Source organism: Pagrus major, chromosome 8, assembly GCF_040436345.1.
Source record: "Pagrus major chromosome 8, Pma_NU_1.0".
Classification (NCBI taxonomy): domain Eukaryota; kingdom Metazoa; phylum Chordata; class Actinopteri; order Spariformes; family Sparidae; genus Pagrus; species Pagrus major.
In genome coordinates, this window is record NC_133222.1 from 967344 (window position 1) to 991894 (window position 24551).

Below are 24551 nucleotides of genomic sequence, written 5' to 3' on the forward strand. Positions count from 1 at the left end.
CGAAGGATCATGTTGGTTTCCTCAGCAGACGGTCTGATCCGAATGAGACTCGGCTTTTTAAAGTTCTACATGAATCTGTTCTGGCGCCGACTAACTCACTCCTGTTTTCAGAACGCAGATCTGAAGAAGCAGCTCCACGAACTTCAAGCGAAGATCACAGCGCTCAGTGAAAAACAGGTACGTTATTATTAACACACACGCACACACACGCACACGCACACACACACACACACACACACAAAGCTGGTTTTCAAGGTGTTTCTCTTAATGAGGCGCTCAGCAGAGATTTGTCTGCAGCAGCTGAGGAAGGTGAAATGAGGAAATGGCTGGTTTAAAGGATAGGCCCACATTTTTTTAAGTTTAACTCGTATACACATTCACACAGCGGAGAGGTTATTGGTTGATGGGATCAATTGTCCATTTTTACCACAAAGATTTCTCTTCTTAAAGTAATTTCAGTGTAAGTGATGGAGGAGAAGAAACACAGTTTATCTGTCAGAGTCATATCTCCTCTTGTGCTTTTCTTTTTTGCACTGCAGGTTAACTGGATATAAACTCTCACAGCTTCATAAATCCAAAATGTGGTCAGCTTTGTCATGTTGTCTTTATTGTTTTATGTCCTTTGACATATCACACAGGGCGAGGACGAAGGTAAACACTCAACAGGAACACAGTTGTCATGATTTGCGTTGTGACTTCAGTTTTGCTCAACAATTTTGGTTGATGCCTTCATTAGTGGTGCGAGAGCTTAGAAAACACCGGATGTCGCTTTTTTGCTGTGTTGTGTTCACCTTTGTGTGAAAGTACTTCTGACAAAAACAACAGCTCAAAAGAAATAATGACATGCAAATTAATCACATGAAAAAATGCCCCCAGTGTGTCGTGACCTTTACTGAAGGAAGTAAAACCAGACTAGGCAGATAAAATAAGAATAAGACCAAATGACATGAGGATGGAGAAAGAAAAGACATTAATTAGTGAGGTCAAATAAATAGGAATCGAAATTGATTGACTGTCCAGCAAGAAGTATTAACAGTCACTTCATAAAGAGGCTCAGGGGCTGCCGGTTGTGTAACGTGCAGGTCCGGTTAAACCAACAGTCCAGAGGTGGCCAGTCAGACTCCAGAGGGCCGTGCCCCCGACTGATGATGCTTTAAACGTACTTATGGGCATGTACTGCAGCGTAGTATTGTTTTAACTGAGCTCACCACGATGTTCAGTCCACACAGTTTCAGCACCAACACATGAACATGTTCTCAAGGCTCTTTTGATTTGCACTCTTCTCTTGTGTTTTTTTGTCTTTATTTAACTTCAGCGAGCTTCCTATTTTTATCTCGTCCCCACATTTTTTACACTGTTTGTTTTCATGTCTTCCAGTAATACACTGCTGTCTCCAGATAGGTGAAGAATTAGAGTGACTGGCTGTAGAATAAGAATCAGTGCTTTTAAAGCTAATTGAGGAACACTAATGGGATTTATAAGGTGTAGAGAAGCGAGCGGATGTCTCTGAATGTTGTTTGAAAATTTGCTGAGAATACATGAAGCAGATTATCAGTAAATATAGAAAGCTGGCTTTGTATTTGTGCTCCTGGACTGCTTACATAACAATTCAAGGTGTTTTCAGACAATCACTGCGACCCTGAACACACTCACACACTGCTCTGACTGTCAGGTCAGTCAGGTGATGTTAACATGCAAATGAGATGCAAGCAGGTGAATAATGGTTGAATGCCTTCATCACTGAGAAGGAAAATGACAATCACTTGTAGTTTTGACTCGACAGTACTCGCTCCTGACTATCTTCTCACCAACACACAGACATCATTGGATTGAATATGAAGCCAGAATGTGCTCATGGCCCTTCACTGCCTCACCAGCACCAAGTCCAGTGTTTGGACATGAGCTCTCACCTCTTGGCCACTGAGCCAGAGAGCAACGAGTATGTGTCCGTCAGTAAATGTGTATAAAAGTTGAATAGCAGTCGTAATGTACGGCAAAGAGAGTGACATGGTTTCCTTAGTATGGCTCTGTGGAAGTAACTAATTACAGCTTCTCAAATTACTGTAATTAAGTTGCTTTTTGGAGTGCTTGTACTTTTTTATAAGATCCCAAACTGATCTGAAAAGACGTTATTTAAACCCTTTTCTAGGCTGAAATCTTCACTGTAGCTGGACGGCACATCCAGGGTGTAAATAACGTCTTTTCAGATCAGTTTGTGATCTCGGGCTTCTGGAGGTTTGGATCACAGCAGACGAGCTGTATGAGACATCTGATGATGGCTGAGCCTGACTTTATATCATCAGGAGGAGATGATGGCTGAGCCTGACTTTATATCATCAGGAGGAGATGATGGCTGAGCCTGACTTTATATCATCAGGAGGAGATGATGACTGAGCCTGACTTTATATCATCAGGAGGAGATGATGGCTGAGCCTGACTTTATATCATCAGGAGGAGATGATGACTGAGCCTGACTTTATATCATCAGGAGGAGATGATGGCTGAGCCTGACTTTATATCATCAGGAGGAGATGATGGCTGAGCCTGACTTTATATCATCAGGAGGAGATGATGGCTGAGCCTGACTGTCGGTGTGGACCTATCCTTTAGGAATATAAGAGAACGTTTTGGCAAATGAAACTTAAACTAACTGCATGGTGAGATGACACCAAAGGCTATATAGAAAATGTTGTGATTCTGGTGAACTGATCCTTTAAAACACCAGCTGATGAGAGCAGTCAGGGATTCAACAGCCTCATGCTGAGTGATAAAAGGTCCCTCAGCAGCAGATACAGTCGTGCACGTTATTAACTGCAGGCTGCAGGTCAAACTGCTCTCTGTAAGGGCCGACGGGGCACTTCTCAGTCTGGTTTCTCTTTATGATTTTGTGTCGCTGCATTAAGTTGCTGCTCAAGAGTCAAGTGTTGCTAAGCAACAGATGTGCTTTATCTTTTAGTCCTGAATTCATACGTCAGCGACGGCTTTGTGTGTGTGTGTGACCCTCTGCTTCTGTACTCTACATTACAACGTGTACTGTGGTCCCGTTTCTTCTTCTGTTAATCTCTGCAGTCTCACAATGAGTTACTGTGGCAGCCAATCAGATCCGAGCAGGGAGTGTAGCAGGGCTGAGTGTTACAGCTGCAACAATTATTGATTATTGACCTTTACAAAGAGTCACTGATGAGTTTCTCCTGCTGTGGGTTTGTCACATGCTCAGGCCTGCGTTGTGTTTGTCTTGTCACGATGTGTGAGACTGCAGTTCTGCACGTCTAACAGTATAGATTTGTCAGTGCTGCAGAGTATGGGCATGTGTTCATGTAGTAACATCAGAGACTGGACCAGCTGCAGCAGTACAGAGTGTCCTCTGCCTCTGTCTATGTTTTATGATTTATTCCTGCAACTAGGAAACTCAGTAAGCTGTTTTTTTTTTGACAGTACAGTGTCAGTCTGCTGATAGTCTATATTTTTCTTCTTGTCAATAAATCTCATGTTTGCTAACAGTACAGTGTGTGTATCACAGTCTGAGATGTCTTCTTTCTCTGTGCCATAGAGCTGCATTAAAAACACATCAATGAGCCACACTGTTGTTCCTTCATCACCATGAACACACACACTGGAGTTTATTTACACGGCATGCTGCTGCCACAAATACTGACCAGAGCACCAAATGTGGATTCATCCAACGCTGAAAATAGTCCCCAACAAATGAAAACAAAAATGAAACTATATAACAGTGTAACATTCAGTTAGCCGCAGCTATAAGCCTATATGTTGTACATGTATTTGGAATAAAGATGGCCTCACTTCCTGTTGTTGATTCTGTTGAGCAGGAAGTCTAAATCTGTTTTGGCTACTGTAATATTTATATCATAATTGAATATGAATACATAACAGGAGTGTTTGTTTGATGGGCTGGCAACCTGCCCAGTGCATGCTGGGATAGGTGTTACTTCACCCCCAGCCCACAGGATGAGCAGTTGAAATGTAGACACATGGATTTTAGCGTATGAGCTGTTGAAGCTGTCTATTAGCCGTAGAATCAATCTAGTGAGGTGAAGATGTGATGCTGTTCACACCTGATACCAACATCTGTCCTGTGGGATCTGATCACAGGTGGACAGCTCTACGTACAGGTGTGAATGAGACACATTGAGCATGCATTTCAGATCTGGTCATGTAGACCACATGGGGGCGCCGTGAACACACTGTCTGTTTCAACTGATCCAACCAACGAACTAATAACCACAATATCACCAGACTCCCTTAACATTTGTAGTGATTTTAAGAGTTGAGGAGAAACTTAACAAGCTTTGTGAAACGGCTACGACAAATTCTGAATCCTTGTCTCCTTCTTGTAAATTCAGCATTAAATGAAAACATGAAGTTGTTTGTTTCCTTGTAAAAAGTGTCAGTTTGTGGCAGCATGGCTGTACCAGCCTGAACAGTAACCAATATAGGCTACTTCTTTGTCCCCGTGGAGAAAGTCCCCAGACTTCCTTAAAAAAAAGAAAAAGAAACAAGAGTTTGAGAGTTTAAAAACAAAGTGATGCAGAAATCCTGCTGCTGCTGTGAACATTTACTCTTAGTCGGTCTTTATTTCACCTCCTCTCCTCTTCTCTCCTCTGCTCCTGCAGAAAAAGGTGGTGGAGCAGCTGAGGAAGGAGCTGTTGGTGAAGCAGGAGCCGGAGGCAAAGCTGCAGCTGCACGTCCAAACTCCTCCAGTAGGTGGCGACATCAAGCCGGCCAACCTGCTGCAAAGCCAGCAGATACCTGGAGGACTGCAGCAGGTAGGGCTCACTCACTCACTCACTCACTCACTCACTCTCTCTCTCTCTCTCTCTCTCTCTCTCTCTCTCTCTCTCTCTCTCTCTCTCTCTCTCTCTCTCTCTCTCTCTCTCTTTGAATGTAAATTCAATATTACACTGCAGTGAACTGTTTGAGTAAATAAAATATTTCTTGAATGTAAAAAGATTTAAAGAGCCTGCGCCATGAGAAGAGGCCAGTTTGTGACGCTGTACTGACTTCCTGTTCACATACGGGCTTTCATTAGATTGGATCGCACTACAGATGTTTCCTGGCAACCGATTTGCACATTACTCAAGTCTGTACCAGCTGAGACGTTCAGTCAGACTGCATAATCCAGACTGAAATCACTAGAATTGAAAATTTATTAATTTTCCTAATGTGATGCACTGATTCTGAGTTACTTCACAGTTGGACCTGCCCGTTCCAATTTTGGCAGATTTCAATTTTTTTCATTCAAAGAACTGTAATTAACAGCATACATTAACATTTTTGTATCCTTTCTTTAATGGAAAATGTAATTTTATGTTCATAATAAAACGTGTGATGCAACAAGCTCACAGCCCTGTTTAGGTTAGAGGAGTAGAAGCGGGTTTGACGATAGTAAGTCACAACTTACAATAGTTTGTTCTGCATCACATCAGTGTGAGCGACTCTGTCGGTCTCATGGATTAAATTCTCCCTCAACAGACCCTGACAGTCACGCCGGTTCTCACCACGAAGACTCTACCTCTGGTGCTGAAAGCTGCCGCCACACCCGCCCTGCCCGGCTCTGTCCTGCCACAACGCCCGCCCACTGTCGCTATGGTAACCACAGCTATCACCAAACCTGACTCGCAGAACGCCCCCATCAACCTGCAGGTGGCCAGCAAGCTGACCAATCAGAGCTCGGAGCCTGTTCGACTGGTAACCAAGAACGCCATGGTGGTAAGACCCTCTGTTTCTGGCTGCTGTTCATCATCAGCGCCTTCCTCTAATCTGACTTATTGTACAGTATGTGTTGTCATCTATAGAGCTGAGGAGAGTTACTGAGTGTAGTCAAGCATTTTGACATCTGTCTGTTGACCTGTGGGTTTTTAAACTGCCTCCAGGGGGTTTTAGAGACTTGAAAGGTGTCCCGACTCTAAGTGAAAGATGTTTCTCTAATCAAGTGCTTGAGCAGGCTGTGGCGTGAGTGGTGGCCTTTTAGCAGCTGAGCTGACAGCACCAGTAGTCAAACAACAGATGAGGACTGGTAAAGATCTCGTCACAGAAATAGGAATCACAGCGAAATTCATCCGCAATTCCTTGAGAAATAAAAGGAAGATTGATGACTCGTAGATTATGTAACACAGCTATATATCAGCAACCATGTCAGTTAAACATCAGCAGACATGTCGGTTAAACATCAGCAGACATGTCTGTTAAATATCAGCAGACATGTCGGTTAAATATCAGCAGACATGTCGATGTAACGGCAGCAGACATGTCGATGTAACGGCAGCAGACATGTCGATGTAACGGCAGCAGACATGTCGATGTAACGGCAGCAGACATGTCGATGTAACGGCAGCAGACATGTCGGTGTAACGGCAGCAGACATGTAGATGTAACGGCAGCAGACATGTCGATGTAACGGCAGCAGACATGTCGATGTAACGGCAGCAGACATGTCGATGTAACGGCAGCAGACATGTCGATGTAACGGCAGCAGACATGTCGGTGTAACGGCAGCAGACATGTAGATGTAACGGCAGCAGACATGTAGATGTAACGGCAGCAGACATGTCGATGTAACGGCAGCAGACATGTAGATGTAACGACAGCAGACATGTAGATGTAACGGCAGCAGACATGTCGATGTAACGGCAGCAGACATGTAGATGTAACGGCAGCAGACATGTCGGTGTAACGGCAGCAGACATGTCGGTGTAACGGCAGCAGACATGTCGGTGTAACGGCAGCAGACATGTAGATGTAACGGCAGCAGACATGTCGGTGTAACGGCAGCAGACATGTAGATGTAACGGCAGCAGACATGTAGATGTAACGGCAGCAGACATGTCGGTGTAACGGCAGCAGACATGTCGATGTAACGGCAGCAGACATGTCGGTGTAACAGCAGCACAGATCCACATCTGCTGTGGTTTTGTCTCAGGTGCAGGCCACCACCACCACCGCCCAGCCAATCAAAGTTCCTCAGTTTGTCCCTCCTCCTAGACTGACGCCTCGTCCCACCTTTCAGCCACAGGTGCGTCCCTGTAAGACCCGCCTCCAAACCCTAACCCCCTCAGACCAGTATGTGTGGCCCACATGAGGTGACTCGCTCACTCTCCAGCAAAGGGCAGGAGTGCACCAAAGCAAACACTCATGCCTTGCTCCGTGGCACTAAAACATTGTTTGCTCTGTGCTGCCTCTACTCATCTCTTCTCCTCTTGTTGTGCTTCTTTAATTTTCCGACTGACCTGTGAACGGGTTGTTCTCAAAGTTTCCTGCCTGTGAATGTGTGTGTGTGTGCGTGTGTGAGTGTGTGTGTGTGTGTGTGTGTGTTTACCTTTTGTGGTGAGAGCTTGTTTTCCTGCAGCTTCTTGGTATTTTGTGTTCCTGGCTGTTGGTGTGTTTTAACCCTTTGAGTGACATGTTGCCGGTGTTTACCTGTGCTGAGTAATGTCACTGAGAGCTCTGGCTGGTTCATAGTAGGAGTACTATTAGCTGTATTAGCAGTTGGTAGTAGCATGCAGCAGCATTAGCAATACTGTTAGTAGTATTTGTAGACATGATAGTGGTAGCAGTCAGAGTTTTTTTGTTATTTTATTTCTTGTATGTGTCCATCCATGAAGAAAATCCTGTCTCGGTCAGGCTGTATATTTGTCCAAGAGAAAAATTATCCAGAACGACAGTAATAACGATAACAATGGGGTATAGCCCTCCTGGTGTGGCCAGTCGGACCTTATATTGGAAGAAATTCGTCCAACTGTAAATGGCGAAACACAAATAAATGTTTGATCCCACTTGAATTCCATTTAAAAGATAATAATACATATGTTTTCATATGTTTTTCTCACGGTGGTCCACTGGAAGGGTGACTTAGCCTCTCTATTAAATCAAGGCCACTCCAAGTCTATTAGAGTTTCAGCCATCACAGTGATTGTACTTGCAATAGTAGCAGGAGAAAATTAGCTGAACAATCAACAGTAGAAGTGGTACTAGCTTAAAGTAGCAGTAGCTGTCTCAGTGGGTCAGCCTGGTATTCAGCCCAGGACGTCTAAGCTGGGCTTTGACAAAACTGTTTGTGGAATCAAAGAGTGAAGAGAGCTCCTCTGAGTGCTGATAACAAGCTGACCGAAGCACTGTTCCTGACACCAGCTGATCAGTAATCACCCGCCAGCATCGCTCCAGCTGAGGCCTCGTTATCAACAACATGTTTGTACAGGCAGAGGGATTGGAGGGGAAGTCTGTGGATGCAGCTTTGTCAGCAGCTGATTGAGAAAGCAACACAAATATTAATAATATCAGCATGTAAGCTATACGGTTGTCTCTGCCTTTTATAGAAAACGTATTCTGTCATTTAGTGGTTTTCACTTTGAAATCAAGCACTAATGTTAAATATCTCTTCAACTTTATAAACGGAAACACAGATGTCATCATCGAGGTTGTGTGAGAACCATGAACATCATGCACTATATCTCCATCAGTTGTAGTATTTGTACTGCAGTTGGATAGAAGCAGAAGTACTTGCAGTATCACAGTCAGTAGCAGTGGTAGTATCAGAATCTGCAGGACTAATTTTAGAGCAGTCAAAGCTCCACAGTGGCGTTACCCAGCAGTGTCGGGTCATTTTGGTGCTGTTTCTGATTGGCTGTCTGTTGTCACCAGGTCAGGCCAAAACCGGCCACACCCACCAACGTCCCCATCGCCCCGGCCCCTCCCCCGCCCATGATGGCGGCCCCCCAGCTGCTCCAGAGGCCTGTCATGTTGGCAACCAAGCTGTCGTCCTCGCTGCCCTCAGCGGCTCCCATTCACCAGGTCCGCATCGTTAACGGACAGCCCTGCAGTAAGACCGGCTCCACCCCGCTGACAGGCATCGTCATAACCACGCCGGTCTCTGCTACCACCACCCGCCTCGCCAGCCCCGCCCAGGCGCCCAACCCCACCGCTATCACCACACCTATTATTACCCAGCCAATCCAGATCAGCAGCCTGACCACTGAGCCCAAGGTAAGAGGGCCACCTGAATGGAAGTTGCTTTGGACAGAAGTCTCTTTTACACTGAGTAATGTTTTCTTTTGACCTTTTATTAAAATACAGCTGTTCAGTCACCGCAGCTCAACCGACAAACTTCAATATCAACGCTTCATTTTTTAAAGACATATTAAAGACTTTATCTGGGCGCTCGTCTGGGATGCACAGTTTCAGCTCAATCAAGTTTAAAGACTAAGAGCATCCATGAATTTATTTTTTTTTTCTTAACATGCTAGAATAATAAAAATCCTCTTTTAGAGGAATTTAAAGATATATTACTCAGGAATTCTGCATTCAAATAACTAGACTTTTGGTATGTTTTTGTGAGTCGTGTTTTTACATTATCTCAACTATTTCCAACAATGTTTAAACCAGAGAAATCCATAAGTTTACTCAAGGTAACAGTGCTTTTCTTTAGGCTGCCTGACTTTACTTCTGGAATAGGGAAGTCGACGTACTAGACTAAGTGTCACGTCAGATAGATTTCCATCAGCAGTGGTGGCTCAGGATCAAACAGTCATGTTACTTGACTGTACATTAGCCATAAGCTAACGTTAGCAGGCAACGGCACACACTGACGGTGTGTCTGTGTTTCACTCAGAGAGAGACCCTAGTAGCAGAAGTTACATATTGTACTTTTTCACCTTGATAAATGTCATAATAATAATGACATTAATCATAATGTTTGTGGGTAAAACAAGTTGTTATTGGATGATTTGTCTGTGATTGAATCTTGCGCTTACAGCTGCTGTTGTCTCCTCCTTCTCCTCCTCTCTCCTCCCAGCAGACTGTTAAATCAGGAGGTGGAGCAGAGCTGAAGGCCGTTGTCAGCCTCCCCTCTTCCTCCACTCCTCCCTTGTCTCCTCCTCCCAGACCCAAGAAAGAGGAGAACCCAGAGGTACGGCAGAGAGATGACTGACGATGGTGATGGCTTCAGTGTCACTAACAGGTTCTGATGATAAAACTGTTTTCTTCTTCTAGAAACTGGCCTTCATGGTGTCATTGGGCCTCGTAACACACGACCACTTGGAAGGTAAGTGATTTTAAATAAGTGGAGGATACTCAAGGTTCCTCCGTCTACGTCCTGAGGCTGCAGCCATTAAGGTTTCTGCATTAAAACTCAGATGTTTTGATTGCAGAAATTCAGAGCAAAAGACAGGAGAGGAAGAGGAGAACAACGGCCAACCCGGTGTACAGCGGCGCTGTGTTTGAACCCGAGGTACAAACACCAACAGCATGAGTTTTCAAACCGACATTTTCCAAAAGTGTTCGAAAAGATGAATCAAAAGATCAGAAATTGTTATAGCAAAACATACATAAAATATATTTTTAATCTTTTACCTCATCAACTTCATTCAACTTCACTTTCTGTCAACATATTCTTAACAGAAAACTAAATTGTCCAATTTTGATAATTTAATTGAAAATTCCTTCAATTTGATGTCCGACAATGGGACGGACACCCTAATGACACAGTATGTTTAGATTGTCATCCATTTAATCACGTTAAATGTTTGTTTTCCAGCTCTCATATCGTGTTTGTCAGGTGGACTAAAGGTTTTTAGGAGAAAACAATCAAATCTAACACAGTATAACTGATGTGTTGTTTTTTACTTTTGTTTCAGAGGAAAAAGAGTGCAGTGAGTTACCTGAACAGCCCTTTGCACCAGGGGACCAGGAAGAGAGGTCCGTATGAAATAAATAAAAATCTACAGGTCAAAGACTGGTACTGGTACTGGTACTAGCAGACCAGCAAGAACTGGTAGAAATAGACTACAGAGTGTGGACAGGCGGTAGAATAGAAACAATAAGAGAGGCAGGGAAAGACAGTAGACTGACAGTAGCTTCAGTAGAATAGAGACTAATACGTTGCTCTGAACTAATAACACGCTGTACAACAAGTCTTCTTCCCTCCTTCTCCTGCTTTCTGTTTCCTGTCGCTTCAGTCATGTTTAATGTCTACAGCCGGATTTATACTTGTTTCACACGAGCCAACTCAAAAATGTAAACATGAGAGATACAACCAGAGATGAAGTCATTACAGAAGAGGATTAGGTCCAAAATATGTTACAAAATATGCATTCTGACATTTTTCCTCTCTGAAATAAATAAAGTCAGAACGAAAAAACATTTTTTACAACTGGGGCTGCTTTATTTTTCTGTTTCTGCCACAGGTTAAAGAAAACTCTGTTCCTTTTTGAAAGAGTGTAAGCATGATTTCTCAGGACAAACACAATAAATGCCGGCGTGGACACACACAAAGACACACAATCAATTCACACACATAAAAACTGGAAATGTAAAAATACAAAATATGACAGTGAATGTTGATGATAATTCAAATAACGTGGTTGAATAAAACAGGATATTTGACATTTTAAATAGATGAACCATTTAATGTGAAAGTAATGAGAGTAATCCTTCACTGCAGCCGGGCGCGTCAGTCCATCACTTCCTGCACTGAGCTTGTTTAAAACCTCTGGAGCAGCTTGATGAAGAAGTATAAATCTGGCTGAACCTTCACACCTCTTCTCTTCTTCGGGAATTATTGAAAGGCATCCTGGGAATTGTAGGAATTTATTAGCTAAAGCAGAAGCACCTGAAACAGGTCAAGTCCTCACAAATTCACCTGAAATATGTGTTGAACATGAGCAGTTAATCGTGATATAAATGAAAGTATCCGAGACAGAGAAGGTTTCTGACTGTGATGTATTGTTTTCCTTGAAATTTCATACTTTATTTGAGTGCTGTTTGAAATCAACAGTTTCTCTGCTGTTTGCTTCAGTGAAGTTGCTTAAAAATCACAGTGACTCGTGTGAATGTTAATCAGAGCTGCAACTAGTCGATTAGTTGTCAATTGTTGAATTAATTGTCAACTATTTTAATAATCAATCAATCAGTTTGAGTATTTTTTTAAACAAAAGAAGTCTCTGATTCCAGCTTGTCAAATGTGAATATTTTCTGGTTTCTTTCCTCCTCTGCGACAGTAAACTGAGGACGAAACATTGGTGGACGTTTTCTGACATAATCAACTAATCGATTAATCAAGAAAAGAGTCGTTAGTTGCAGCCCTAATGTTGACACGACTCCAGGGAACAAGATGACTAACATGAATTGGCTTTTATAACTTTACACCTCAAAATACTAAAATTGACTCTAAGAAGCTTCCACCTACCAGGTTCCCTTCTGTGTCATGACTAACTGAAGGTTTAACAGCACTAAACAGTCGACACAACCTCCATCTGACTTGATTTTTTTTTCCAGGAGAAAAGACTAAAAATAGGAATCATGCAGCGTCAGATTTTAACACATCGGTAGCCTGAATGTAGGTGTCATCAGAGGGCTGCAGCTACTGAAGACACAGTTTGAAGAACCAGCTGGGGTTTTTTTTGACACTAGAGGTGTCACCATTTCTACTCTAAACTAAAAATCGATTTAAAATGAGATTTCAATTTCATTAATCGAAATCAAAAGCAGGATCGGCCTACTTGTACGCATCCAAAGTAAAAAACCTTAAGAGACAAGACAGCTAGCTTACTGTTAGTCTGCAGCTGCACCTCCAGGCACTCAGTCTATCAACTTTTATGTTTTTTTTTTTTGGATAAGAACTTGCAGTTTAAAAATAACTGAGGGAGTTATGAGACATTTTTATAGCCATAATTTACAGTTTAATTGAGCAAATTTCCAGTTCTGTCCAGTGAGTCGTTTACAACTTCAGTAAATTCTCAACTTTTAAATTTACGATGATTAAAAACCTTTTTGTCACTTCGATTTGGAAGATTTAGTTTGAGAACCTGGTGAAACTCCGTCAGGACAGGTGGTGTGTTAACATCTGACACTGATCCATGTGTTGTGCGCTTCATAGACGACTGCAGTAGGTTGTACTCGTGCTCGGCTTCAGCTTGCATGGAGCCAGTCTCCTGCACTAACACTGCTATCTGTGCTTCTGACTCCTCCTCTTCCTCCTCTTCCTCCCTTACCGCTCCCCTGTCTCATGCTAGCCAACGAAGACTCCCTTTCCAAGGTATGTCATACAGACTGTTTGTTTTTGTTTTCTTCCCCCCTCTCCATCTTTCTTTTTTTCTTTGTTTTCCGTCTTTGTTGTCTGTCTCATTTCACCCAGGTCGCCCACCCAAATACAGCAGCGTCCCGGAGCTGGGCAGCCTCACCCCGACCTCCCCCTCCAGCCCCGTCCATCCCCTCCCCCTGCCCAGCCCCAGCTCTGGGGATGTAAGTAACGATGGGGGAGACGGACAGTTCAGAGGGTTGAACACCCCGTCACACACAGTCCTATTGGCCCAGTAGCTCTGTCAGTCATTTGCACCCCGAGACCTCCACAAACACGTCCATTATTCTGTTGTCTTCATGTGATTATCATCAGTCATCAGTTGATTTTACTTTGATTCAGCCTTACAAAGTGAACAGTGTCCTGTAGCCCAGAGCATCCATGAATAACTACTACTCAGAACACATTCTAACTCCCAACTGTCAAGTAACGTTTCTGTGGGTTAATTAACACACCATGTCCATTAGACATTCAGACGAGGCCAACTGTTAACTAAACCAAACCAGATCACGGTGCCTCCCCCTGCCTCTCCACAGATGGTTGGTGGGGCTCAGCTGGGCAGGGAAACTGATTGGTCCAATTCTTCCTCACAGGGAGACATCCATGAGGATTTCTGCACTGTGTGCAGACGCAGTGGCCAGTTGCTCATGTGCGACACGTGTTCTCGTGTTTATCACCTGGACTGCCTGGATCCACCCCTGAAAACCATTCCTAAAGGCATGTGGATCTGTCCAAAATGTCAAGATCAGGTAACCGCAGCAGCCGTGACTGATCCTGAATCAGGGGGAAGGGGGTACCGCAGTCCAGAGAGGGGCCAATCAGGGCCGGTAGCTGTACTAGACTGTAAGAACTTCTTCTGCTGACGCTGTCCTGAAAGTTAGGACTGTTCAATCCTTTGTAAGCAAATACATGATGCAGTTTTTTTGTGCTTCTGTCCCATTCATTGTGTCAGTAAAGATTGGCATCTCACATCCATCCACTCCATTGCTTGTCCCCCCTCGGCCTCACCACAGGGTGGCGGCTAAATTTATCTTCCTCAAATGTTTTCTAATGAGTCTCAGCCTCTGTGACAACTGTGAGTTTCTGTCTTCAGATCCTGAAAAAAGAAGAAGCCATTCCCTGGCCTGGTACTCTGGCTATTGTTCATTCCTACATTGCTTATAAAGAAGGTGACTTTAGATTGTCTTCTTCTCTCAAACATCTGCTGGGACCAATGTGGACAGTTCAGCAGTGAAGTTAACAGAGTTGTTGTATTGCTCTCTGCTGCAGCTAAAGAAGAGGAGAAACAGAAGCTGATGAAATGGAGTTCTGAACTGAAACTGGAGCGAGAGCAGCTGGAACAAAGAGTCAAACAACTCAGCAACTCCATAACGGTAAGAAACACAAACAGTTCAGTGACACGATGTCGACATTTAGCTCCGGTTTCAGGTTCCTCAAATGATCTCATTCACTGAGTTCACATGCAAACAAATCTCCAGAATGTTTAAATGTTTAGTTGTTGCCTTTGATGGCTGACATGACAAACGTCCAGTGGTGGAAAAAGTATTCAGATACTTTACTGCAGTAAAAGTACTTAAACCTTGCTGTGAAAATGCTCCACTGTAGGTTAAAGTACTGCATTCAAAACCGTACTTAAGTCAAAGTATTTAAGTATGATCATCATGTTCTATAAGATCCTCATGTTCTATAAGGTCATCATGTCTGTAGCCTGGCTGTCCTGTGAGAACCTCGTGTCTGTAAACAGCCTGTTGTCAGCTGCACTCTCAGATGATGCGAGAGGGTTTTGAGTTTATTTAACTGAAGAAGGAGACCGAGAAGTAACTAAAGACAAATGTAGTGAAAAGTCCAGTATTTGCCTCTGAGATGTAGTGGAGTAGAAGTATAAAGTCATTTAAACAGAGATACTCCAGTAAAGTACAAGTACCTTGATTTTTTTAAGTACAGTACTTTGCATATGTAATAAATTACATTCCACCTCTGAGAGCTTTGCTTACATCAGCTCCATCAGTAACTTAACCAACAGCCACAGTCAGTGTTGACTATTGTCTCTTTCAGGGGTCTCAAACTATGGCCCCCGGGCCCACACAGGGCCTGCACGACATTTCCATGAGGCTGACGACATATTATTGTTATTTCATGCATGCAGATGTTTTTATTTTTTTATTTGGATTCAGAGTAAAAGTGTATCTCAACTGATGTCTGAGCAGGAGATGTTTGTGTTCAGCTCTCAGTAGTGTTCTCAGCGTCCTCAGATGTCTGCTGTGCTTTACTCTTCCATCATGTTCACGTTCAGCTGTTTCAGAAAGCCCAACGTCTCCTGATTTGCTGCAGACTGTTTATAATCATACAGATGATGTGATATTGTGCTGTGATTGAGATCCTGACACACCATGCATCGTGGAAAGCGATATGAAGACACGACCTGCTGCCGCATTACTGTTGCTGGTTTGGTCCTGTAACGTTGCTTTGTGGGACATTTTTTGACTCTTTTATTTGATGAGTGAAGGATCTGTTTGGCTGTCAGAATGAACATTATCAGACCGTCACACTCCTGTCCCACGCTGCCGGCTTAGGTCGTCTCGGTTAGGTGGAATATCGGCGCAATATTCCCACCTTGAAGGGGCTAAAGACGCACCTTAGAGCAGGTATCTCTGTTATAATGTAAATGTGAATCCCTGCTGCGCTGGCTGACATAACGAGCCACATCGAGTCAAACCAAGTCAGCACATGTATCTGGAAAATCCCCAGACGGTCACTGTTCAAACCTGTTCTTAACCTAAACTAATCTAAAGAGGAACTACAAACAAATATATAAAGCTAACAAATCCCCACCAGTCCCAAACAGCAGAGCCAGGTGTCTAATGACTAAACTGAGGTGAACTGACGGGACACACTGCAGGTAGTACAGGAACTTGACAAGATAAATTATGTCCTGATAAATTATTTTTGGACGTTCCCTCAGTAACATGATGTGACAACTTTAACCCTGTTGTTGTTCTTCCATCAGAAATGCATGGAGACCAAAAACACCATCCTGGCTCGTCAGAAAGAGATGCAGCTTTCCCTGGAAAAAGTCAAACACCTGATTCGCCTCATCCAAGCCTTCAATTTCAACCAAGCTCTGGCAGAGACAGGGGGTAAGGACGTCAGCCCCAGAGTCCAGGACAGTGCTGACGCTGCACCAGAGGCCAGCGCTGTGGAGAAGGTGAAGGCTGGGAGCTCCTCAGCCAGCAGCAACACTGATGGAAACGACAAACAAGAGGAGCACGGAGCCGCAGGGAACAACCAGACAACAGGAGCTGCAGGAGGAGACGATGACAGCCCGGCTGTCCTTGAGGACGTCCCAGTCCTCGCAGCAGATAAAAGCCCCGATGTAGGGGCAGGGGTTAAGGCAGAGCCCAGTGTTGTGGCAGCTGCCGGGGGAGGGGGTGACACAGGGACTGGTCTCCAGGCGGAGGTTGCTCCTAAGCCCGAGACTGAGGCACCTCCGATGGTTGACACTCCTGCTTCCTCAGTGGTCGTGACTGTCGCCACCACCAATGGAACAGCTGAGCCGGCCTGCGCTGATCACAGCCCCGCAGGAAGCTGCGCCACCAACGCCACCACCAACTCTGAGAACAAGATGGCTGCCGTCAACCCTCCAGAGACAGCGGTGGAGAAGAAACAGGAGGAGATCACTGACAGTGACGGCAGCAACAACAACAACAACAGCAAAACCTCAGAACCCTCCCAGCATTCTTTGCCAGCTCTCGTCAGCAGTTTGGACAATAAAAAGTAATGCTATGTCTCTTGAGTTGCGGGAATTCAAACATATATATTAAAAAAAAAGACTCTTGCTTGCACCGTACGGTGCCCTGAAGTTGCCAATCTGTATAAATGTTGTTTGTTTGCATTGTATTGTCAGACTGTGTCAATGGTAGATATACAGCCCAAGTCACATGACTGTGGGAAGACGTAGGCTGTTCCACCCACAGAGCTGGGCTGCAGAAAGGCCTGCGTACCAATGTCATCATGCCAATTAGTGATAGACGTCAGTGGTGGGAATGCTCAAAGGGAGATTTAATTCATCATCACACCAGTGTGTGCCTGTTTTAGTGGCCCCTGTGTTCTCTTGTGGGGTGGGGAGGTGGGATCACATGGGTACGGAGAAAACTGAGAACATGAAACCAAACATCTGTCAGGGGTTACTGGTCTGAAAAGCAGTGTTGTGATAGAGTATGCGTACTGAAAAGAGAACCTGTTCATCCCCTCGTCCCAACGGACTTAATGTGAAAAATCTTTAACTTCTGCAATCCCACAACCCTGATCTCCCCCAAACCCCGTCCCAGCACACTAACCCCTAACCCTCCTCCAGTCTTAAACCCTGATGTTCCTTTCATCCCCAACAAACAACTTCTGCCAAAAAAACCCTCGAATCTCTGCTGTCCAGTACACCATCAGTACACTTCAAACTACATCGTACTGCGTGTAGTAGGAACACATCTCGAGGCAAAAGTGTTTGAGCTGGTGAAAAAAAAAAACAACCTGCCTTCGTAGTGAAGATGTTATTCATCCTAGACGTAGGACGTCTCTCCTCGGACAAACTCGTGGTGTTGCATTGTTTGTTCACAACCTTCACACAATTCTCGCACTTTTTTAACCAGCATCCCTAACTTTCCTGTCAGCCAATGATCTTAACTGTCCTCAGACAACAAAGAAAATAACCTTGGGGTCCAGTAGCAGTTACCTTCCCCTCATAACTAAAACCCAGATTGATCTTCCCCAGTCCGACGATTGAACGTATTCTCCTTCTTACACCTGGTTTGGCCAAAGTGTCATCTGAACACAAACACACTATTTTCAGTTGCTGTTACACTGTGTTTGAGGTGTACTGATGCCTTTAAATGATCGGCTCGTGTCCACATAGCTTTTTTTTCTGAGCGCCAGTGTCTTTTTTCGATTGTTCCCAAAGAGGAGCGAGCGTCCGTCTCTTCCAGTTTAAATCTCTCAACTCTTCAGAAAAGCTCTGGTGACATCAGCGTGGCTCTTCTTCTTTCTCCTGGCCTCGACGATAATATTCACTGTATTCATGTCATCACCCACATCCTCCTCGCTCTGATGTCCCAATGTCGAATAAAAAACAGATAGTAAACCACAAAGGATCAGTGTCCATCATACAGTGGCGGTCCAAACGCTTCATCTCAGCACTTTTCTGCCCTTGATAGAAACACTATGTGGACACGAGCCCGAACTTCCAAATCAGCCTGCGACTCAAACTGTGTTCATTCAACAAACACACATCAACCAACAGCTTTCCCCAAACTTACCTTCCCCTGTCCTCCAGCAACCCAGTTTGCCCTCCCTAACCCAAGTACCAACCCGACCCACCAACCGTCCCAGTTAACCCCCCCTCCCCCATCTCTTGTACCCCTGAGCTCAGGCAGGAAATCCGCTGAGCGTCACGTTCAGCAGGTATGGAGGACGAGGTCGAACAGGCGCGGTAGCCTAACAGATGTTTTCAGTGGTGTCGGTCAAGTGTAGTGATTGAGTTTTCATTCGTGAGTTAAGTGTGTCAACTGTGAGCACTAAATGTGAAATTGCAATATTGCAATGTCAACACACACAAACTATATCTGGGCTGTGTTTCTTTTTTATAGGAAAAGATATTCAGGTCTTCCTAGTCTTCAGAATAAGTGCTTTCTGTTCCTGAACCTGCTGGACTGGCATTATCAACACAAAAAGGAATCCTCTTTTTGAAGTGGTGATCTTTGCATTCTGTACATTTCTGTTGAATCCTGAACTGCCAAAATGATGTTGTATCCAAATTCAGCAGGGACAAGTCCACTTACTGTTTCGAAAGATCAAATCATTGGCGTTGTAAGATATAGATGCGACCATTTCAGAAATTGGAAGTCCCCAGATTGAGACAGGAGAGCTTATTAAACAATAACATCAAAGGAACTTTTTTTCCTTGAAACGGAGGGATTTGTCGTATGAACCTGCTCCTTCAGACGGATCTCAAAGGACAATACCACAAATCCTGAGATTAAAGCACAAGCTTGCTGCATTACAAAGAAGTGCTGAAGAGCTTTTTGTATGTTAATATGGAATTAAACAGAGTATGCATCTCTTTGTTGTGATGTGACTTATCCCCACATTGCCAATATTTTTCTAGGAGGGAATACAAACCTCTGTCTGACATTTAGGCTCAAGTCTACTGTAGTTGATATTTTTGGGAAGGAATCGCTGGGCTTCTGTCTCAGAAACCACTTCATCCCCTCACAGTTAGAGTGGTGCATCTCTTTTCTTTCTGGAGCATGTCTGGGCTGGAGTGTGATGCTGTTATTCGTTGGCTTGGTGACTGTCAGTTCGGGTCTGTCTTTGTCTGGTGAACTGATCATGACTTCTGGCTTCTTGTTGGGTATGGGGCATTAACAAACTCTGGTCTGTTCATTAACGGTGCCTCTGGTTGTGCTGCAATGTTTTACTTTCTTTCTTTTTGCAATTTTCAAGTGTTTTTAGCTTAAATTGTAGTCGTCCAAAAACGTATTCAACCCTGAGTCACTCTGAAGGTTTGTGTTGAAGGTGTTCAAGTCCCAACTCTTCAACCTGAGAGGTTTTTTTTCTAAAGATATGAGATATAAGATGTCTTTTCTGTTCCATTCATGGGGATTTGTAGCCATGCTAGCGGCATGACTCCAAGATTGACCATGTCCGCCTGGCAGTCGATCCACCGGACTGAAATATCTCAACAAGTTCTGGAGGAATGCTCCAAAATTTGGTGCAGACATTGACGTTCTCCGAAGGACAAATCCTTCCTGATTCTTACTCATTTTTATATGTTGCCACTATGAGGTTCCAACTTTTAGCTTTTAATGAAAAACCTCAGCAACTGTTAGATGGAACTGAAATGTAGTCGTGTTATTCATGTTTCATCTAGCGCCATCATCTGGTCGACACGTTAATGTGTTCAGTACTTTATGACCAAACACCTGCAGAACTAAAGACGTTCACATCAGCCTCAGCTGCACTCTGTTTGCTGCTAATCCGTTAATGCTAACACGCTGAACCAAGATGGTGACCATGGTGAACATTATACCTGCTCAACATCAGCATGTTAGCATGTTGATGCTAGCTGAGCTGAACAGAGCTGCTAGCATGGCTGTAGGCTCGTTGTCTGGTTACATCCTGATGGAGCAGAGTGAAATGTGCCTCATGAGACAAAGATTATTGTATTGATGCGTGTGCACAGACCTGCAGTGACGTCCTGTAACTGCAACATGAAGGTGCACATGATGGTGGGTGTGAATACGTTGTTGGGCCACATACAATAAGCTGGTACACGTGTCTTTTTTTTCATATCATATGGACTCAGAACTGAATCAACATATCTGACACAACACCTAATTTTCTGACATCAGCTGTACAAACTGCCTTCATTCAGAGGATCCCAGAAAAAGTAATCAGAGATAATCTCTGCAACATTTCCACGTTTGGCCGCAGTGTTGTCTGATAAATGTTATTTGTCTCTTCTGAAGAGTTTAGCCATTCGAACATGGAAGGAAAAGACTGAAATTCTACCACAAAATGGCAACTAATATCTCCCCAATCCCTCATGAAATCCATTCGTTGTGTGTTTTGTTCTTCGTCGGCGTTACTCGGGTGGATGTTCTTATTCTTACAGCGTATTAGCCTGTGTTCACTCATGGATCGAGCAGAGTAGTCATCCAGTTGCTTCACTCAACCAGTTTTTCTTTGAACGAGCCCGAACTTGTGTTCCAGACAACCTGGACCTTTCCCTCTGTACAGTAGGTACCTCGAGTGCCTTTCTTCAAACAGCAGATAATATTTGTCTCTTGACTTGCACTGTGACTTGTAGAACCTTACTAACCCTCCAGATAATCCTCCCACCCAACCCGCCCTCCTCTGTCTGGTCTGTCCCATCCCACCAAGCTCCCCGAAACTCCGGGGCACAAACCGGTCCCTTCACCTCAGGCTGCCAGTAGTCAATGCAAGTTGAATCTACATTTCCTATTATGCCGTTTAGATTGACCAGATAGTGTTTTGTTGTTGTTATATAGGAGTTGCCTTAAATGTGTTTTATTTTCCTTTTTACGTGATTAACTTTTACATTAAGAAAAAAAATCACTGCAGACGCTGAGGTGAAATTCTGGGTGAAATTCTGGCGGCCAGCGGTCGTGGTCAATAAAACGCTCCAAAGAGGGATTGTTGATGATGGGATCTTGCTCGGTGTGACAGCCAGTTGTTTTGTGATGCACTTTTGGTTCGACCAGTATTATTATCAGTGTAAAAATGTCAGCAACACGAATCGCAGTCACGATTCTCCCTCCAGATTTGAGTTCCTGAGAGGCGTGTTAGTCCAGGAGCTTTTGTTTTCCTTTGACTCGTTCATCATTCCCTCCGTGCTGTGGTTCTTCTTCTTGTGTTTTGGAGGAGGGATGAGTTTGCTAAATCAGGTCATGTGAGCCGGAGCCTGTGTGCATTTGGAATGAACAAACTAACCTGCACCCTGATGGGCAGACTTAGACCCAATTAGCAACATCTGTCCACTCAGTCTGGTGGAACGCATGCCTTCTTATGCAAATTTTTATACAAGATTTGTCAAACCTTTTTAATATGCATTTGCTTTTGTTTTTTAAGTTTTTATGTGAAACTCAAGTCACCTTTTTATTCTTTGAACATTCTGGCATCCTGATGCCGAGCGTGTGCAGTTTAGGTGTGGAACAGTGCGGTAGCCATTGGGAAACATTTCTTCCTGACATCGTGTTTTACGGACGGAGCTGCGAAGGTTTTGGCTCCTTAGTTTAGGTTTTAATTTGAACTTGGCTAATCCCAGCAGGGCTGTGGGGCGGGGGGGCACGATCAAGTCTTAATGTCTAAATTGTGTCATTGTTGAGAAAAGTCCTCGGTTTCTACTGAGTCAAGCTCTAAAAGTGAATTTATCCAAAGAACACTGCAATTGTGCATTTGTGTTTGGAAGCCTTCGTGTAGTTGGTGCATATCATCTGGAAATTAATTTCTGCATCAGCATCGTGTGCATTCACCAAGCTGGAAGAGGACCACGGTGTCGGCAGCCGAGAGCTGTTCAGTTTGTATTCCAGGAAGTCTTTTATGCATTCAGGATGTTCGTCTCCAGGTCCCTCCGCGGTGAAGTGGTTCAGTCCGACTCGAGTCTCTTCAGTTTTTACTTTTAAAACGATCAAGTCATGATTGTGGCCTTCTAGTATTCTGTCGATACATGACATCAACCCGTTGTTACCGCTCACCATCCATCCTGTCCGGACCCAACTGTACACCTGAAGCTTCTTACCTCATCCACAGCTAATTCCATTGGGGGTGTGTTGAGTGCAAAAAAAAGAAAAAAAAGAAAAAAAGAGAATTAAAAAATAAAAAGTCTTTTTTTATCTTCCATTTGGTGAGATGCATTGTAGCGATATGAATAAAGAAAAAGTTCACCTGGTGTGCTGAATAATGTGTAAATTGGTAATTACACAATCTGAATATTTGTATAATTGTTTGTATTTTTTCATAATGATTTTGGAAAGGAATGTGTTTATTTTTTTGACTTCTGTTCCAGATGTGTCTTCTGTTGGCCTGACATTGTGACTGGTCTGGTGGGATTCTTACCTCTGTATTGAGCCTCTTCTGTGATGAATTCTTTGTATGCAGTGTTTAGGAAATACTGTAGGGAACATGGGGAGGAGTTGATATTAGGAGCATTTGATCAATTTGTATTTATTTATTTTATCATTTTGTTAATAAATTGTGAAAAGCAGCATTTCTCATCTGTTCACTTTGTTTTTATTATTCATGAACAGCTGTGAGTGAAACGGTTGTGTTGGTATTGTCAGAGGGAGATCCGGCTGAAGTTCACCTGATCACCAGACTGATGCAGGAAACAATGAGAGGAACCGGGCTGCGCACTCTCACAGGACACAGCAGCTGTGTCAGTGTGGACGAGCTTTCACCAGCAAGCAATTTAACTTTCTGGGAACTTTCCTGGAGGTTTCCTGAAGGTTTCCTGGAGGCCGTCCTTTAAATAAGCGTCAGGGAACGTTCCCTAAAGGTTCTCTGAGGGTTTTTGTGAAACCTTCAGAAAAGGTGATCAGCAGCGGGGCCGGGCTGGATCGATCCGGGCCGCCGTCGTAAAGACTCGGCCTCGACACACGGTGCCTGGTCTGCCAGGTAAAACATGGCGCCCTGCTTTCACATGACCATGAGTATTAATAATTTTAAGATGTTATATATAATAATGATATTAATAGTTGATCAAATTGAAAGGCAGGAGGAAAATTGTGACCGCGACAGGTCTGGTACAAATATGATGTGTGGGAACCGGTGTCGCAGGCAGCAGAGTGGCGCAGCGGAAGCGTGCTGGGCCCATAACCCAGAGGTCGATGGATCGAAACCATCCTCTGCTAGGCGTTTTTTTCATTTTGCTGTTTTGAATCGGTCCATTGTTATTTATCTACTCTGCTACTTTTTAAAGTAATTAAAGCATTTGTAAAATTCCCCTGTTAACCCATCATTCCCTGGGGCTTTATTGTCCTTGAGGGAATCAATACACTTTTGCACCTCTGTTATAGTTATTTTCTGATCACATATTACTTGGAAGTCATCATCTGTTCTTCTAATATTTGGTTGTATGTTTTGAAGGAATAATGACATTTTATCTTCGTTCAACAGGTCAGCCTGATACAGCGTTCCATAAAAATTGGCGACATATTGTGAAATTAGTTTTCCATTTTCACACACAGTATCATTAATTTTAAGTTTGCATAAAGAAGATATTTCATAATTCCTTTTCTCTAAATTAAAGAAGTATTTGGTACATTTTTCCCCCTGCTCAAGCCATTTCCTCCTGGATCTGATGAAGGCACCTCTAGCCCTTCCTTCATAAAATTTATCTAATTCGGTTTGTAAATAAGCCAATTGTTCTGTTTCGGCACTAGTTGGATCCGTTTTCTCAGAAAGCGGAATAATTTGGGTGACAAGTTGAAGTTCTTTTTCTTTGTTATAGCTATTGATCTTTTTGCTTAATTTCATAGCTAACTTTCTTATTTCAAATTTCATTAGTTCCCAGTATAAACCAAATTTTTTTAGTAAGTTTGCTTGTCTCCAGCATTTATCAATAATTTTTTGGCTTTCCTTTACAAATTCCTTATTTTGCAGCAGCATTTTGTTTAATTTCCAATAATCTCTATTCACCTTCTGCCTATCAGATCCAAGATGGAATTGAATTGATATAGCTTTGTGATCTGTCAGTATTGTGGGTTCTATTTTGATGAAGTCTACTTTATTTTCTAAATCAGCTGAGATTAACCAGAAATCTATGCGAGATTGGTGAGATCTGTCCTTATTGCTCCATGTGAATACTTTATCCTGTGGGTATCTGTGTCTCCATATATCAATCAGGTTCATTCTGTGGCAAATGTTTCCTAACTCGGTTGTCTGTTTGGCT

At 43.5% G+C, this 24551-nt stretch overlaps 1 protein-coding gene and 1 non-coding gene across 5 annotated transcripts in view; both read left to right on the forward strand.

Moving 5' to 3' along the window:
- phf21ab (PHD finger protein 21Ab) overlaps positions 1 to 22868 on the forward strand; it is a 31772-nt gene extending 8904 nt beyond the window's left edge. The window contains exons 6-19 of one of the 4 annotated variants that reach the window (XM_073471872.1): positions 112 to 177; positions 4635 to 4787; positions 5494 to 5730; positions 6941 to 7033; positions 8659 to 9000; positions 9809 to 9922; positions 10006 to 10057; positions 10164 to 10243; positions 10650 to 10710; positions 13148 to 13254; positions 13684 to 13839; positions 14184 to 14259; positions 14360 to 14463; positions 16098 to 22868. In XM_073471872.1, coding sequence (XP_073327973.1) covers positions 112 to 177; positions 4635 to 4787; positions 5494 to 5730; positions 6941 to 7033; positions 8659 to 9000; positions 9809 to 9922; positions 10006 to 10057; positions 10164 to 10243; positions 10650 to 10710; positions 13148 to 13254; positions 13684 to 13839; positions 14184 to 14259; positions 14360 to 14463; positions 16098 to 16868 — 2412 coding nt within the window. In that variant the 3' untranslated portion in view covers positions 16869 to 22868. The remainder of the gene's footprint in view (positions 1 to 111; positions 178 to 4634; positions 4788 to 5493; positions 5731 to 6940; positions 7034 to 8658; positions 9001 to 9808; positions 9923 to 10005; positions 10058 to 10163; positions 10244 to 10649; positions 10711 to 13147; positions 13255 to 13683; positions 13840 to 14183; positions 14260 to 14359; positions 14464 to 16097) is intronic. The other 3 variants (XM_073471873.1, XM_073471874.1, XM_073471875.1) reach the window with 3 other exon arrangements.
- Positions 22869 to 23439: 571 nt separating this feature from the next.
- On the forward strand, positions 23440 to 23511 carry trnam-cau (transfer RNA methionine (anticodon CAU)). Its single transcript has one exon. It is a non-coding gene; the product is annotated as a tRNA-Met (tRNA).
- The last annotated feature ends 1040 nt before the right edge of the window (positions 23512 to 24551 follow it).